The sequence below is a fragment of the Annulohypoxylon truncatum genome, assembly GCF_022578515.1.
Source record: "Annulohypoxylon truncatum strain CBS 140777 unplaced genomic scaffold F4807scaffold_6, whole genome shotgun sequence".
Classification (NCBI taxonomy): Eukaryota; Fungi; Ascomycota; class Sordariomycetes; order Xylariales; family Hypoxylaceae; genus Annulohypoxylon; species Annulohypoxylon truncatum.
This window is the reverse complement of record NW_025953792.1, coordinates 598,951-616,501: the sequence shown is the minus strand read 5'-3', so window position 1 is coordinate 616,501 and position 17,551 is coordinate 598,951. Positions and strand designations below refer to the sequence as shown.

Sequence of the window (17,551 nt, the reverse complement as noted above, 5' to 3'; positions counted from 1 at the left end):
CTCCGGTTCGTTTATTGTGTAGCAAACCATAAGAACCTTCGAATCGAGGAATCGGGTTTACTCCTTACCTGGTATCCTTACTCTGATAACCCAATTAGGACTCACGAATCATCCCGACCAGTCACCATCTGCAGATACCATTAGAAATGAATACTTGGTAGAATATTTCCTCTCCATGTTGCCGAAAATGCGTTTACAGTGTTAAGTAAGTATTATTTAGAATAAATTTGCTGGTGCTGTATCGAGCCCAGCGCATGCGATATGTTTGTGGGCATCCTGTTATTTCCCGCCTTGTTGTTCTTCCATGACGGGCCCATCTCATACAGACATGAAATTAGTATGACGCTGTAGAGGCGAACTGCACAAGATTCGATTGAAAAGCTGCTGCAGTGCGGCCTTTGGAATAAAGGTGGGGGGTTGAGTTGTCTATCCGAACCCCCTGACCCCTGACCGACATCATATACAGTATACTAAACGGACCAAATAGGGAATGAAGAATACCATAATAAAGGTAACCATTCCCTTGTATTAAACTAGGTCGGATGATATTGTTCGGTTTCGGATTAGCAATTGAATCAGTCGAATGCCTAACTGTCCCATTGTTCACCTCGATGCTCGAGAGATCAATTTATCAACTAGAGATCTCCAACGCGAAAATAGCATTGGGCGCTCTTTCGGACGTCATCCTTTGTTCCAAAAAGTCCCTGTTCAAAAAGTCCCAAACTTCTTTGTTTATTTGTGGTTGCGTGAATTCAACTCGCGGATTGGCTTACTTGGCCCCCTCCAGGCGAGCTGCGGTGTATCGGTGTTGCAATCCTCATTACGCGGGTACTTCAGTCATCCAAGACTCTCTGCCAGCGCTGGTGCTCATGCGGGCATCCGAGCTTGATGCTACCAGTCTCTTTAATAGCCACATCCAAAAAACTGTATTCCATCAAGTACTCGCTCGGTGGAACAGATACCGTGGCGTAGAACTGAGGTAGGGCGAGTCCTGCCAATTTTGAAAGGAAAACCCAGGCCATCCCCCGTTTTTATTTCATCATGTCGAGTGAACCAACCCGACTATTCTAACGACCAGATGCATATATACGCATGGCTGCTTGAATGTCTCAGATTCCTACTTATCACCTGACTCTTGACATATAACGACAAGCCATCATCGATTCTTTGATCACCATTCACTTCTTTGTTAGCCATGGCAGACTTCAGTCGGGGCTCGACCGTTGTCGTTTCCCCCAAGTTACAGCAAAGCTATGCCCGTCTTCCTTCGAACATATCACATTATACATCCCTTCCACCTCTTCCATCACTACCAACCAGAAGCCAAGAGCAGAAGCTCCCCAGCTTACCGATCGCCTTACCTCGACTCCGAATCAATAGCGTCACAGGAGCGGCGCACTGCAATAGCACGAACGCCATACCCCTGAGCCTAACTGTTGAACGACCTTATGCCTCTACGAACTTCCCTCCAAAGCTCAATGGGATTCCAGTGAAGGTAAACTGGAACTTTCAATTGTCGGCTCTCCAAAACTGCGATGCTGAAAAGCCTCCGGTTCATCATCTAATGAGCAGGAATCCTAATGCAAATGTCTATCCGGTACATACACTACAGGCTTCGTCTATGGCAGGAGAAGGTGTAAACGGTCTATACGGGGCTCCCTCCCAAGTACTCCCCTCATTCCAGCAATTAGGGGACGAAGCCGAAGCGGTTGAGCAAGTCGGGTCTGGGGCCATCGTGGCGGATAACATATCGGTCGACGATGCCGGCTACGAATCAGACACGGCAACAACTGCATCTACGTCGGTGTCATCGAGCATTTGGGATTTTTCCTTCGAGAATGGAAGAAGATATCACAAATTTAGAGAAGGGCGATACAACTTCCCGAATGATGATGTTGAACAGGAACGTGAGGACATGAAGCACGCGATGCTTAAGATGTTGTGTCAGCAACTTCACTTCGCGCCTATCGGAGACAACCCGCATGAAATACTCGACCTTGGAACTGGTACAGGAATATGGGCAATTGAAAGTGAGTTCCCCCTCTATTCGATGATTTTCTCTTTGATTATCAGGTTATTGACTCGGTTAGTGGGTGACAACTATCCCAGCGCAAACGTCCTTGGCATAGATTTAAGTCCAATTCAACCACAGTGGGTGCCACCTAACGTCCGATTCATGGTCGACGACGTGGAAAGCCCCTGGCTTCATCCTAAAAATCATTTTGATTATATACATTCGCGACACATGATCATGGCTATTAAAGATTGGGATAAACTGTTAAGGACATCCTACGAGTAAGTCGATGGAGCCTAGTCCAAGAGCGGTAGTTGAAGCTAAACAATATTTCAATATAGCCATTTAAGACCAGGCGGTTGGATAGAGCTGCAAGAAATCCATCATTTCCCCATGAGCAGTAACAATACCCTATCGAGCGACCATCCAGTTGCCCAATACTGGCAATATGTGGACGAAGGGTTGATCAACCTAGGGGTTAGCTTCAGGACATCGAACGAAGGCCGCATAGCTGCGGCGATGCGAGAATGCGGATACGTGAACGTTCACGAGCGAGTTTTCCACATTCCCATTGGTACCTGGCCGAAGAACAAAACTTTGAAGAGTGTCGGGCTGTACTGGAAGACGATCCTGCTTGATGGTATACAGGCGATAGCGCTCGGGCCGATGACCAGGGGATTGCATTGGAGAAGAGAACAGGTGGAGGCTCTCCTGGTTTCGGTGAGGAAGGGATATCACGACAACTCTCTACTCCTATACATGCCGCTCGTCTGCGTGTACGGCCAGAAACCCGAATCCTAGTAAAAGCCCCAGTGAAAAAGGGAAGCGGGCCTGCCGAGAGGCGGTCCAGATCGGGAAAAGAAGCTTATGTTAGGTACGAATGCGATCGGAACGGCAGAGCGACAGACGAAGTATTGAGGAGATTGTCCACAAGTCCACAAGTCCACAATATTCAAACAAACACAACCACTAGCTTGACTAATTTTAGACATTTTTCAGCCACCCTTGCTCGCAGGAGCCGTTATCATTGGAGAATCGCTACTTTTTATAGCCGGAATAGGAAATATCTTTTTTGACAATGCTCTCCACCGTGACGGTGCTAACTCGTTTAGTTCCCAAGACGATCTCCAGATTCGTGAACGCCAAAATGTGATAGGTAATATGCTAGATAAACAGATGGATCCATTCTCGCCCACGTTTTATCTATTTAAAAAGAAGTATACGAAATATACGGGGTCTTCTTATCACATGCGGCCAGAATCACGATGGGATGATCATATATTTGCCAGGGGTAACACCCGATGGCGTCGGAAACCTGTCAGACGAGAAAGCTCTCTGTCCCTTTTTCATGCCTCACACAAGCACAGCAATGCTAGATATGTATACATGAGAAACGGGACGTTTCCTCTCATAGATCTAGGCAGGCATCTATGCGTGCCTAAGTACTTTAATAGGTATCATACCATATCATGCTATATCATACCTAGCTCGCTCCGATTAAGCTCTTCCATACCTCCCTCCATCGCTTAGATCTTCCATGCGAAAATATCGGTGAACCCGCATGTTTGCTAGTTAATCTAGCTCATGTGTGGGTGCAAGATATCCGCGTGCCCGGCATCTTTCGAAGCAATCAAGCCCGCACCCGCATTGCCGCATAGAAGTGATTCGCCCTATGTAGGTACCCCAAGATTAGCAGATGGGATTCGCCTATCCGGGTTAAGTATCGCCGACGCCATCGCCGCCTCATACACTTAGGCACTGTACGCTAACCAAGCTCCCACCTCCCAAACGAGCGCCTTGCAGCAACGGCCGCTGTCACTTGAAGCAAGTAGCCGTTCGCTCCTGGGAGAAAGGAGAGAAGATGTGATGATGATTCGCAATCAATAATATGAAACAGAGAAGTAGCAAACACCCTTTACCGTCCGGCGTCGTCGCAGATAACCTGATTGATATGCCATGGGACGAATTTGAAGACGATCGTATAATCGTTCCTTTGCCGTACCTGCGGTTCATCTCTGTTACCCTACCTACCTACCCATCCACTCTCGAACCACATGCGAAGACGCATCTACCAGGTGTTAAGATGCTATCGCCCTGTTGTGCGACTGTCCTGAGATCAAGAGCCCCGATGGATGATTGGACGCGCCAAGGCCCCCGGCTTACGACTTTGAGATACCCATCTGCTTATGGTGTTGATGCTCAAAAGTTTCGCAATGTACCATCGTGAAAGAGGGACGGCTGTCGGTGGCTGCATTAGAAAGGTGACAAAATCTCAACGGCTAAACTGTAGCCATTAATTGACAATATCCAGCGCTATTTTATGGCGCTCACTCTCGCGAGCCACCAACGCCGTTTCGAATGAGGTTGGCCCTGAACATCATGCAATTGCTAACTGACGATGATTGCAGGAATTGAGAGCATTCCTCGACTGACTGATTGAACATCTCAATCTCTAAAAGTCTAGAAGTCTCAGGGGGCGTATTCAAAGCTCTACTTTTTCCTGTCCCGAGTACATCATACCAAAAGCACTTCACATGCTAACAAGACATCTGTAAGCACTTACTATGCAAGCCTCATGAATACTTTCAATAATTTAGTCACAATAAACGTCACGAGCAATATTTATGATAGTGTGGCGTTTCGGTAAAGATAAGCTAGGGACCGGTGAGGATATTCATAGCATGCCTAACGGCAGCATACTCGAAGCCACAATTGACAGGTCACATTTTGAATCCGAACCTATTATGGGGAGCCCAGGGAGCCTTAATGTTATCTGCATTGTTCTCCATTTTATTGGCTTGGAAAAGATCATGTTGCCATCAAGAGCTAGTTGGCACCTAGCATCGAGCAGTTCTGAATGCCTCATACCTACCTAATCTTCCACCTACCCTATTACATTCTTGAGACGAATTAGGCCAAGTACAAAGGTGCTAATATCTTCCAAGACGCTTCAATCAATATAAGCGAATCGTAAGGAAGCTGCTATCGCATAAAATAGCCATTAAATCATCATCATCATTATCACCGCCGTTTCTAATAGAGTCAAAAACGAATGACTCAAACTTAGGATGTAGAATTCGCAGGTCGAAGCAAGATCTACTATAAACCCCTATCATAATGACTTTACTTAAGCAATTGTCGAATTGACTGTTCCCATACCTAACATGTGAGTCTCTTGTTTATAACATTACATACCTAACCCATAGATCGGCTTTCTGAGCAAGTCCAGCGGATGTGTCAGATCAGCGGCTTGAAACCGCGTTTTGATACCAAAAGATCGCCAGCCAGATAAACCATACCGAATCTTGAATAGGTAGCCAATTCGTTGCAAATGGATAATAAGGCTATTCGATCTCTCCTCTCTTCGATTCGCCGATTCCCTAAATGCAAATCGGCTATTTGAGGGCTTAGCTTTTGCTCCTTAGGTAGATGAGAACGATCCCGACCTGGCTTATAATCAATTCCAAACCCCTCCAGCGCTGCTCAATTTCTAATGCATGCCATTAGCGCTGCGTTGGTGGTTGATCAATGCAATTAGATGCAGGTCACTAGCTAGACAAGGCAACTGAAGGTCCCTCTCACCGCCGTGGAAGTGGAACGCCATGCATGCACTTTTTAGGCCGAAGACCATCATGACGGGACCAATGGAATATTCGGATTGGTTACCATATTGACAGACTAGGTAACTCCTTGATATTACAACACCACAGATACTACGTTCTTAAATAGCATATGTTACATTATAGATGGATCCTATCGGTCGGTATCTGGGGAAAGTTACAGCTAATTAAGGGTGTTCCTGAAGAGAGGGAAAATGCCATAATTCTAACAGGAGATCCGGGGTGTAAAGTAAGGGAGCCGTGAACTCCGATGGGTTCGGTGTAGGCATCCGACATGCTAAAGGGGCGATATTCCCACCTCATGCCTTATAAGATCTGGCCCCAGATACCTCGACAGCAACCCGATCTCAACTCCGGAAACGATATGGCTTCCCTTCTAATTCCAGCTATCTTAGGAGAGGGACACTGCACAAGACTAGACACACTCACGTACGCACAGGGGTTACAATTCACTGCAGTGCAGACACCCGGGCAAGAAAAGGATAGCCGCAGCTAGACCGCCCACAGCAGGTCCGCACGACGGCCAAACACCACACGCAACCAGCCAGCCAGAAAGGGCACATAACGAAATCCACACTTGGCCCTCCAGGCTTTTTTCCCACGCTGCCGGGACTCCGATCGTCTCTGGTTGTTGGGCGCCGAGCTAAGAGCCCCCAATGGCCTAAGACACGTCGGGTCATACAACTGAGGGAAAGAAAGGTAATCGCTCTTCTGGGAGCTGCGTGTCTCTCGCGTCTCCATCTCGTTGGACCAACTCCTCCAATCCTTTACTACTGCCGCAGACAACACACACGCACACAGATCTTCTCACCCTCGTCCCGACCGGTTGCTCGTACCGAAGAAGAAAAAAAAAAGAATTACGGTTCTTTTTGCATGTCTGCCGTGTGACACACCACAAGCGAACGCCTCTTGGACCCAAGACCAAGTCCTCGGTAGCTGTCAACCAGTTCTCTGGTCCGGAAGATCCCTGGTGTTGTTTTATTTTAATTATTGCCATATTTTTCGAGACATATATTCGTCCTCACCCAGGAGTACCTTTCTAATTCAGAAAGGCCTTTGCGACTACTGTCAGACTTTGGACTCGGATGATAAACATCCGAGGGGCTGAAGTGGCCTATCTCCCTTGCAGACTAGGCGGCAAATCCGCTGACCTCTTCATGAGGGGGGAGGCGAAGGAGAGGCTTTATAGGTACGCATGATCCGGCATGATAGCTTATATTTCGAGAAATGGTAGAATTCTATATCACATACATATCTGATAATAGAGAAAGAAGTCTCCTAGAAAACTGAACAGGAGCATATCAGGAGACAATCACTATAGGAGGAGAGCAAACCTAGAGACTTACATAAAAGGCTAACGTCATTCTTTGTCGACTAGATCAACCTAGAGTCATCTCATTCGTCTCGTCTTCACATCTACGACAGCTGTCTCACACTATGAGCGCCTTGCAGATGTGATACAGATTTGATAGTCGGGGCTTACTCTTCCTTCTCCTTTTTGAGCTAAGCCTAAGATTCACTTACACGACATCGACATCATTCTGGCCTGTGATGATTGTCGAATATTTAGACAGAGGCTCTCAGTTCTATACTCTTCGGTGACCGAACATCGTCGCCCAGTTATCACATTCGCTTGGTTTGCAGGTGGGACACCGGGGCATTGGTATTCTTAATTGTCTATAATTCGTTCGTCTATTTCAGTCGTCTGGACGTCACTGTTCCCCCTGTTCTCACTTCTGACTCTCATATTCGTATCAACCCTGGTGGCTTGCTTTGTTTCCACTTGATTACTCAAACTTCATCGATGCTACCGACTACAAACGGAACATCACAAACATCGCCGTCGCCGTCCTCTCATAAAAATGGTTAGGCTAAGGTTGGCTACTTGGCTCCACCCTACCTCTCCCACTCCCCATCCTGTAAATACAGACTCCTACATAAACAAAAACCTCAGACCCACGTCTGAAATACCGCCAACCTCACTGGAGGAAAAAAAACACCACCATCAAAAATACCAGAGAGAGGAATCTGGTAGTAATTTTTGCAATCTTCCTCAAAAAAAGAAACCCACCGCGCCGCCCATCATGGCGCCTTCTAAGATGATTACCCTCGCGCAGAAGATCAGCACCGAGACCGAGAAGGTCGAGGCCTACTTCAATGAGCACGGTCTTCAGACGCCTAGCTTCGACGTCGACGCTCCAAGTGACTTTCCTGAGATGCCCGAAGACATTTCGCGCAGCCGTCGTGAGATCATCCATGCGACGAAGGAGCTCCAAGATCTCATGGTCGGTCCTCGAGAATCTGTGCGATGGATGGCATGGAATGTAAGTGAGACATTTGAGACAGTTTTATAGCTTTTTTATCTCCGCTTTCCCTATCATAACACCCTAATCATATATACACACACCTTGCTATAGTATTAGGCATTATGCTGACATCGTGACACAACAGTTTATGGACACACAGAGCCTGCAACTTTTGAACCACTATGGGATCGGTATGTTATTTTTTTTCTCTAACCGTGCGAAATTGATATATAGATACTAACAATATGTACCAGCCAAGCTTGTCCCCATCGATGGCTCCATCACTCTGTCGCAGTTAGCGAGCCAGACCACTCTCGACTCCATCAATCTCACGCGTCTTCTACGACATGGCATGGTCAATCATCTCTTCCAAGAGCCTACCCCGGGAGTAATCATGCACACGGCAGCCTCTCGACTCCTGGTCGAGGACGAGACCCTGCAGTCTTGGGTCGAGTTCAACACTAAGGATGTGTACCCGGCCTCTGCCCACGTCATCGACGCACTGAAGAAGTACCCCGAGGCCACGGGCCTCATGCAGACGGGCTTCAATTTCGCGTTTAACACGGTCGACACGGAGCCCATGTTCGTAACCATCGGTAAGGACCCTAAGAGAGCCAAGCGTATGGGGCAGGCCATGTCGAGCCTTACCGGGGGCGAGGGGTACGAGCTGTCGCACATCACGGAGGCGTGCGACCTGACGGAGGTGGACGCGCGCGGCGGCACGCTCGTCGACCTCGGCGGCAGCCACGGCTTCGTGTCGGTGTGGCTGGCGCAGCGCTTCCGCAACATGCAGTTCGTGGTGCAGGACCTGGCGAACACGATCGAGAGCGCGCCGCAGCCCGTATGCGCCGACGACGCCGGCGTCGCTAAGCGCGTCCGCCTGCAGGTGCACGACTTCTTCACGCCGCAGCCCGTGCGCGGCGCCGACGTGTACTACTTCCGCTGGATCATGCACAACTACTCTACCCCTTACGCCGTCCAGATCATCCGCGCCCTCATCCCGGCCCTCAAGCCGGGAGCCCGCGTCGTAATCAACGACCTGTGCCTTAGCGAGCCGGGCGTCGAGAGTCCGTGGGACGAACGTCTTATGAGGAGCATGGACCTCGTCATGATGACCCTGCTGAACGCGCAGGAGCGCGAGGAGGAGGATTTTCGTCAGTTGTTCAAGCAGGCTGATGAGGGCTTCGTTTTCAAGGTAAGTTCTTTTCCCTTTCTTTCCAAGTATTATTATGCGTGTACGACGAGGAAGTAGGTACGAGATGAGAACACAAACGCTAACTGTTAATTGTAGGGTGTCACTCGACCCCGAAACAGCCGCATGAGCGTGATTGAAGCCGTGTGGCAGCCCGCCGAACCTGACCAGTCTTCACCGGCTGCATGCGAGCCTCCCCGAGAGCTTGCCGTCATCTAGTGGCAGTTACCGCGCATACATGTGGAAGGAAAAGGCCGGTACCGGGAGAGTTGATATACCGCGAGAAGAATCTGTGCATAGGACAAACGGCGGTTTACTTGCTGGCAGGAGAGTGTTGCTATCATCGTTGCATAGCCTGAGGGCAGCCTAAGGGCAAAAAAAGTTTGTGGAGGTTCCTTTTCTTTCTTATTTCCCCGATCGGCCTGAGCCTAATACCCAAACCCCTTTTCTATCTATCCCTTGCGATTGAATGAAGGCATGACGTTACGATTGATGACGGAAAAGGAGGGGATGCGTTTAATAAGGGCAAAATGGTTTGACGACGTTGATCACGGTTGATGATGAACGTCCGGTTACAAAAGGCATCCACACGAGTCTGTTCATACTGTTGCTTCATAATACGATCAATGATACGATCAATGACATGACCTCTTCGGTTTGGAATTTGTGACTGTGATAAAGACAAGTAAGGTAATTTACGTAGGTATTATCACGAGGGATTCGAGATCAATTCGGCCCATCGCTCCTCGGCATATCACTGTCATCGCCAAGTATGGACTAACCACAACGTTGATCTGAGGCTAGAGGCGGAGTCGCGACGACGGAGTTTCGATGGGCTCATTCGCTCAACGAGAGGAGGCTCATGGAGAGCTAAGCATCTCAGTGGCTGGCGGCAGATGAAATAGCTAAGCGAGCTTTCGGAGACAGCCTCAAAGCGTGCCATCCGGCGCTTTCTCGGACCGGCCCAAGTGTTGTAGAATTTTATCACAAGGTTCTATCGCGCTGGCAGAGCCTTGGCGACCCCTTCAAAACACCCCAGATCTAAGATGCCCTCAAAATGTGGGGAAGCTTCCCGCATGGAGCATGGAGAACTGATCTCGCCTCCACAGATTCCACGACGATCTCCGGGGCAGAACCGTATGCAGTTTAGACAGGCATGTATGACATCGCTGTTATAATCCGGGGTCGTCCTCCACAACGCGTGCCCAGGAGCCGACGAACGCCCGGAGCTACGACGGCTTCATGTTAGACGTATGGCGATTCTTCTTCCGAATGTGATGCGCAGCGTAGTAGTAAAGCAGTAGAGCCGCTCACAGGCTCGGCGGTATATGATGAAATATAGTAGCGGGAGTTGTAAGATCAACAACACCCTCCTCGACCAATCTCCATTATCTCTATAGTGAACTTCGGCCCTTCTAATGCTTTCACCGCAATGTAGCCGGGATGGGGGCTTCAGGGAAGAGTATATAGGGTCAACCTATCCGGCGACAAATCGACGAGATGAGGTTTATAGACCAACGACGAGATCCACATCGCCAAGGTTCACGATCACAGTCCAGCCTACTACTCTTCAATCGTTTATACACTATCATCCGCTCGTTACTACAAAATGAGGGCAATCTCCGCGTTAACAGGCGCCGGCCTCCTCACTCTTGTGCAAGGCCACGGATACATGACTATCCCTTCCAGCCGCACCCGCCTCGGGAACGAGGTACGTGGACCCACCGTGATAAGTTGTCCTTCGAATCGAACATGACGCTAATACATACCTCTATATCTAGGCCGGCACAGACACCTGCCCCGAGTGCACCATTCTCGAGCCGGTGACGGCGTGGCCTGACTTGGACGAGGCGCAGGTCGGCCGGAGCGGGCCGTGCGGGTACAACGCGCGCGTGAGCGTGGACTACAACCAGCCGGGGGCGTCGTGGGGCAACAGCACGGTGGCGACGTATGCCCCCGGCGACATCGTCGAGGTGCAGTGGTGCGTGGACCACAACGGCGACCACGGCGGCATGTTCACGTACCGCATCTGCCAGAACCAGACGCTGGTCGACAAGTTCCTGGACCCTAGCTACCTGCCGACCGACGACGAGAAGCAGGCGGCGGAGGACTGCTTCGAGGCGGGGCTGCTGCCCTGCACCGACGTCGACGGCCAGGACTGCGGCTATAATGCGGATTGCACGGCGGACCAGGCCTGCTACCGCAACGACTGGTTCACGTGCGAGGGATTTAACTCGGGGACCAAGTGCCAGGGCGTCGATAACGCCGCGCTCAACTCCTGCCACACCACCATCTCCGGCGGCTACACCGTCACGAAGAAGATCAAGATCCCGGACTACGCGAGCGAGCACACGCTCCTCTCCTTCAAGTGGAACTCGTACCAGACGCCGCAGGTCTACCTGTCGTGCGCCGACATCGCCATCTCCGGCGGCAGCAGCTCGCCCAGCCCATCGTCGTCATCGACAAAGACCAGTACGCCCTCCTCCTCCTCCACCAGCACCGCCGCCGCATGCGCCGCGTCAACTAGTAGCGGAAGCAGCAGCAGCAGCAGTAGTAGTACTAGCACAGTAGCGCTGACCTTCAACCAGGCCGTCGCCACGACGTACGGCGAGACGATTAAGATCGTGGGATCGATCCCCGCGCTCGGCAGCTGGGACGTGAGCAGCGCACCCGCGCTGTCCGCGGCGCGGTACACGGCGGCGAACCCGCTGTGGAGCGTCACGTTAAGCCTGCCCGCCGGCACCGCGTTCGAGTACAAGTTCGTGAAGGTGGCGAGCGGCGGCGCCGTCGCGTGGGAGAGCGATCCGAATCGCTCGTACACCGTCCCGGCTTCGTGCGAGCTGGCTGCGCTGGATGTGGCGGGGACGTGGCGGTAGATGGGGGGGGTGTATGATATTACATAGTTCGTTTCGTCTTGGACATTTCTTATGGAGATTCTTTCTTTAGTACATATTCCTATATGAGGACTTCGGGATATCTCATAATTACATATATGATGGATTGATGAATATATGAAATTACATGCACCAAGCTGATGCTGGTCGATGGTCTTTCGCGCGTCATGATTCATTCCATAATTCACCTAATCGACCTAGGTAAACCCTTTTTACCAGGTCCGGAATATGGTAGAGATCATGGAAGTGTCATCGAATGAACCCCTAAATATGTCGGCGATTTTCTAAATAATGAACGGTGGGCTTCTGGTTCGTCATCCTCTGAGATCGGCTGGACTGGAACCCATTGAATACGTTTCGATGACGGCAATTCATGTCACTCTATGATGGGTATATCGATTGATACAAGTAATATCAGCCAGACGCGCGCGATACTTGGCGTTTTAATCACCATGGTAAGTTTCTCCGAGGAAGTGAAGCTCGTAAAATCGAAATTATTCTGTTTGTCTGAATATCACCAATGCTGCGACAATCGCTACGACCAGCCCGGCTCAGAGTATTGACGGCCCGGTCAGTACCTGCACCGATAGCTTGTGCAAAGTTATGGCGTCCGTACTCCGACGAAGCCAAGACCGCCATTCAGCCAGGCAGTATTTCGGAAGTGATCCACCAGGATCACCGCCAGATTGAAAAATATTACGACAAGATTGTCAACTCGAGTGATCATGATGTTCAACGTCGGTACCAAAACGCATTTGTGTGGGAGCTCGCAAGGCATGCCATAGCCGAGGAATTGGTTGTGTATCCGTCGATAGAGACAGGTCTCAACGATGGCAGAGAAATGGCAGATAAAGATCGTGCGGAACATCAAGTGGTACGTCCGATACATACTACATATTTGCAGTGCAAGGACTAATAAGGAATTGCCAACATAGGCCAAAGAGCAGCTTTACACGTTCCAGAACCTGGAACCCGGAGACAGGCACTTCATCCCGACGTTAGAGGCACTCATGAAAGATCTAAAGATGCATATCAAGGAGGAAGAAGAACACGACCTCGTCAAGTTAGAAGCAGCGCTAGTTCCATCAAGATCGAGGAAATTAGCCGAGCAATTCGAGATGACGAAGGCGTTCACGCCCACCCGCAGTCATCCGGGCGCTCCAAATAAGCCTCCATTCGAGACAGCGGTGGGGCTCCTGACAGCGCCACTGGACAAGATTCGCGATATCTTCCGTTCTTGGCCCGAGGAGTACAGCGCGAGGCCGCCTTCCGGTGGTCCCTCAAGATGAGGGTAAGTGGCTGTCGGAGTACCAATCAACAACACGAAAAACTTGGCAAAATGATCGGTGTATATACTATTCAAAAACGCTCGATCCTGGTTCAACAAGCCCACATTCTTTGGACCAAACAGAGATAATTCGGTATCGCGTGGGTCGTTTCTTCAGCCCTACACGTAGCACGTCAAATTAGAGCTGCCCTACACAACATACCTATATATTACGTTTAAAAATAGGTTTCTAGCATCAGACCTCGTATTCCATGTGCAAGTCCCTATCGAGACATAATGTGGAATGACTGGCTGGCTATGATTTAGCCTATTGGATGACTTACAGTAGCCTCCAAAGGTCGGATCACTCTATGTAAACTTTGTAAATAGTCTAGTCTAGATCGATCAATGCTACCTCGTGAACGGACGTTATGCAATGTTAAGATAATTTCCTCAGCTTACTTTCGCCTCATATCACTGACGATGGCGAGCCCTACTACGAGTGACAACATCACATAGGTATATAACAATGTACTTACAGTGGTCTCAAAAGCCCCAGTTAAATCCGCAAAGCACAAGGTGTCAACACTACTGAGAGGGCAAGATGAGACATCACGAGTTTATCCTTGCTCTTACGAGCCTCTTCACTATCTCCGTCTCGTCGATAGAATACCGACGGTCCCATGGTGACCTAGAGCCTCTAGAGCCATGGCAGGTAACAAGATTAAACACATTCTCTCCCTCAGGGCGCCCAGGTAGCGACACACTCGCCCACCTATGGGCCAATATCACGAACCCTAACTCCGTTCCCGCCGGGCCTGGGACCACCTTCGACGCCAGCAGCGCGAACTGCACGGTGGACTGGACTTACGGAGGCGAAAACCCGTACGGTCGTGTATTTGAGTGTGACACAGAGGACGCTCAGTCATCATCCTCATCCTCCGTCTCGAAGTGGGAAATCGAGGTTCTAGAGGCGAATAGTACTTCGCCGTCGGCCACCACGAACATGGATGTCAAGTTTATGCTCACGGTCAACTTGACGGTCGACGGAGATGATTATTACAAGGTCTTGGTCGGAACGCAGCATTTTCAGCTCGGGGAAAATATGGAAGGGACATGTGGCGGGAGTGGTGTGGTGTGTATATCTCTTTTTCTCCCCCTTTTTATTTTCCTTTCCATGCAACCACTAATTCTAGTGCCCTCCTTAGTGTTCGTGGAGTTTGAAGAGCGATAGTGTTCCAGTATTGGTTCAGCCTACAATTGTGGCCTGTGAAGGGACATGCTGACTTCCTGTAACCCGCGAGTGAGATTCATAAGATGGTGTTAGGTTGATTGGATCTTGTGTACTACAGTCGCATATATCATTGATGTGTGTTCCGAAGAATCCTTTCAAGAAATCTATATTTCAGTAACACCACATCTATATCCCATAAATATACAAGAGCAAACGAGGTTGCACCGCTTCTTGGTCATCCTAAATCCGCTCGTAGTACACAGCTTCCCAAGTCCATTCCGATGAAAGTCCCGAGGTTGAGCTCGGCGCTGGACTTCTCCAATGGGTATTCATATCTATATATAAAGTAGAGGCTATCCTATGTCCCACTGCACAATCTATCATTTACAATATCATCTGGCCCAGAAATAAGCATCATACAATCATTCAGTTATCTTCTCCTCGGGAAGAGGCACCACGGGCAGACCCCAGACGATCTTGGGCTGGGCATTCTCGCTGCTCCATGCCTGGTCAAACGCGATGCTCGACCAGGCCGACGCCTTCGCTCCTCTCTCGATCATCTCGTCCTGGTACTCTCCAAGTACCTTCTTGATCACGGCGGTGTCGTTCGTCTTTATCTTCGCTAGGGCCTTTCCGAGGTTAAGCGCATCAAGAAGAGCGTGGAAACCTCCTTCGCCTCGGACTATACATTGTCATTAGTTAATTACATCCTTTCTTTGAGGAGCATTCGATGGAATTGCTTACAGGAAGGCATGGCATGTGCAGAATCACCCATCAACGTGACCCTCCCGTGGGGCAGCTGGTCAGGGGTCATGGTCAGAGTCCAGAAGTGGATAGGCGGCTGCTTCATCCCTTCAGGCCCAGTCGCCTTTACAATGGACCGTAGCTTGTCCGGCAGGTGTGCCGTCTTCTCCAACGCATACTCGTACAGCTTCTCCTTACTAGCCGAGTAGGGCCAGAAGTCCTTGCTCGTCGCTCCCTCGTCACGCCAGAACATGTTGTAGTAGTACCTTCCAGACTTCCCGTCCTCGAAGGCCTCGCTCAAGCCGCAGAAGAGGAACGCCGGGTTGTCGTCGTTCGGGCTCATGTCAATTAGGTAGCAAGAGTGTCCTAGTGCCAGTTGCTCTTGCATCTGACGACCGCTGAGGATGGCCTCGCCGCTGATTGTTCCTTGGCGTGGCTTCCTGATCACGTCTTTGCCTCCTAACAGGTATTTCCGAGCTATGAATGGCACGTCAGTACACTAGTCTACCAGTCCACCGAATGAATCAAGATACTGACTTGGGCTGTAAGGTCCCTCGGCGCCAACAAGGATATCACCGGTAGCCGAGGTTCCGTCTTCGAAGTGTACCGTCACGGTGTCGTTGCTCTCTTCGATTCGAAGGGCACGCTTGCCGTATTGGATCGGCATGTTCCTCGCCAGCCAATTCCGAAGGCGGCCTCGGTTCGCGCGGATGAACTTTCCACTTCCGTCATCGCGCACGCCGAGTTTTGTGGTGCGGTCGTGTCTGTACCAGGCGAACTCGTAGTTGTGCTTCAGGGGGAGCAAGTGGTTGATGAAGTCGCGCGAGCCCAAGTCATCTGGGACCGAGGCATCGAGTTCGTCGAGAATGCTTCATATACCAGTTAGTACTTAGTTTCGCCATGGTCTCTTTCCGCTATGTGCCACTCACGTGTGGAGACCGATTGCCCAGCCTTGGACTCGAACGTTGTCGCTTGGGTCTCGCTCGAAGATTTCAAAGGGGATGTTGTTCTTGCGTAGTGTCTGGCCGAGCAACAAGCCACCTAGGCCAGCGCCTACAATCAGAATGCGGGGGGAAGCTCCTTTTGCCATATTTATCTCCTTAAAGGGTAATGGCGTGAGTACAGTTTTCAAGTTATAATATATCGAATATTAGTTTCGATGACGGATCGTTCGTGCCGTCTGTTGAGCTACAATGGTAGTAAGCCATTGTGGTGGCAGCCTTATATAATTCTGCTAACATCATGTCATCGACGTTAACTTCAGCTGAGAAACTCCTCATCGAGACACTAAACCTCAGGCGAGGCTTCCATCGGACTAGAGTTTATCGAAATGAGTGAGAATGTCACTCGGCTCGGTCATACCTACTGGTCCGAATATTTGAATCATGGTTTATATGCCTGGGTGGAGGCCAGCCATCCCGCGTTAACTGCCTATACGAGAACAAACGATTCGATGATCCTGCAGCATTCCATCACCGCCTACATGGAGCCGAGCCAGTATGTAAGCCACCATTGGAGGAGGCTCGCCGAGTGCCGGAGAGATCTCTCTCATCTGACAATAGGGTGGTTACACAGAGAAGCTTGTTTCGATGAAGCTTTTTTCGATGCTGACAACTCCTGCGGAGCCGAATATGGTATGTGAATAGCCGATTACAGATGGACCTTACATTGGAAAGGCAATATCGACATAGCCATAGGAGTTCTCAACTTTCTAGAAGAATAAAGACACGGTGAAGTTCAGTATATTTCTCCCGTATTACTGAGGAACCATAGGGGTTGGTAAGGAACATTTGGTCCGACCCATTTCAGCCTTGTTATCCACTAGGAGAAGAATCTCGCCGGATTACCAAATACGTCTCGGACATGACGGGGCTACAACTCCATGATTACCGTGTTACACCGCATCATATTGCAGTCTGCCGGCCGAAGTCCTATCATAATGACGGAAATAAGCAATCCTTAACAGGAACGTCGAGGAAGGGATAAAGACCAATCAAGTTCGAGGTCGGAAGAATTATAATCGACCTCATGAAAAAGGATTCAAAGGATTAAGTATGCTACTGCCTTGTCGCGATTTCTGTGCGAAGATCGCGATTTTTTCTGTGCCGCGCATCGTCGTGGGACTACGAGCTGTGTTCGGTCGGTGGATGCATGCTGATGTGAGCATGGAATAAGGGAAAGGAAAACGTCGTACTTCCGAATAGGTACCTACGGATTTATGGGACTACCTCAATCAATACCTTCGATTGCCGGCCTAACGCCGTTGTGATCGGTTCGAGC

The 17,551-nt window shown here is 49.9% G+C and overlaps 6 protein-coding genes across 6 annotated transcripts; 5 read left to right on the top strand and 1 right to left on the bottom strand.

Annotated features, from left to right (window-relative positions):
* Positions 1–569: 569 nt before the first annotated feature.
* F4807DRAFT_414096 (S-adenosyl-L-methionine-dependent methyltransferase) lies at positions 570–3,069 on the top strand. Its single transcript, XM_047996937.1, has 3 exons — positions 570–2,030; positions 2,091–2,295; positions 2,356–3,069. Exons 1-3 carry the CDS (start codon positions 1,196–1,198, stop codon positions 2,813–2,815), a joined length of 1,500 nt encoding a protein of 499 aa, XP_047857211.1. The 5' UTR covers positions 570–1,195; the 3' UTR covers positions 2,816–3,069.
* Positions 3,070–6,831: 3,762 nt separating this feature from the next.
* Positions 6,832–9,466, top strand: F4807DRAFT_346061 (S-adenosyl-L-methionine-dependent methyltransferase). Its single transcript, XM_047995413.1, has 4 exons — positions 6,832–7,958; positions 8,086–8,131; positions 8,195–9,135; positions 9,232–9,466. The coding sequence occupies exons 1-4, from the start codon at positions 7,497–7,499 to the stop codon at positions 9,349–9,351; spliced, it is 1,569 nt and encodes a 522-aa protein (XP_047857210.1). The 5' UTR covers positions 6,832–7,496; the 3' UTR covers positions 9,352–9,466.
* A 942-nt stretch (positions 9,467–10,408) lies between these two features.
* Positions 10,409–12,189, top strand: F4807DRAFT_346018 (carbohydrate-binding module family 20 protein). The gene is made up of 2 exons (XM_047995409.1): positions 10,409–10,843; positions 10,914–12,189. Exons 1-2 carry the CDS (start codon positions 10,742–10,744, stop codon positions 12,006–12,008), a joined length of 1,197 nt encoding a protein of 398 aa, XP_047857209.1. The 5' UTR covers positions 10,409–10,741; the 3' UTR covers positions 12,009–12,189.
* A 1-nt stretch (position 12,190) lies between these two features.
* On the top strand, positions 12,191–13,606 carry F4807DRAFT_346019 (uncharacterized protein). The gene is made up of 2 exons (XM_047995410.1): positions 12,191–12,900; positions 12,962–13,606. Exons 1-2 carry the CDS (start codon positions 12,547–12,549, stop codon positions 13,313–13,315), a joined length of 708 nt encoding a protein of 235 aa, XP_047857208.1. The 5' UTR covers positions 12,191–12,546; the 3' UTR covers positions 13,316–13,606.
* On the top strand, positions 13,607–14,905 carry F4807DRAFT_346033 (uncharacterized protein). Its single transcript, XM_047995411.1, has 2 exons — positions 13,607–14,428; positions 14,502–14,905. Exons 1-2 carry the CDS (start codon positions 13,898–13,900, stop codon positions 14,577–14,579), a joined length of 609 nt encoding a protein of 202 aa, XP_047857207.1. The 5' UTR covers positions 13,607–13,897; the 3' UTR covers positions 14,580–14,905.
* F4807DRAFT_346049 (putative monooxygenase) lies at positions 14,739–16,481 on the bottom strand. Its single transcript, XM_047995412.1, has 4 exons — positions 16,201–16,481; positions 15,809–16,140; positions 15,272–15,748; positions 14,739–15,209 (listed from the first exon to the last, which is right to left on the bottom strand). The coding sequence occupies exons 1-4, from the start codon at positions 16,359–16,361 to the stop codon at positions 14,950–14,952; spliced, it is 1,230 nt and encodes a 409-aa protein (XP_047857206.1). The 5' UTR covers positions 16,362–16,481; the 3' UTR covers positions 14,739–14,949.
* Positions 16,482–17,551: the final 1,070 nt, after the last annotated feature.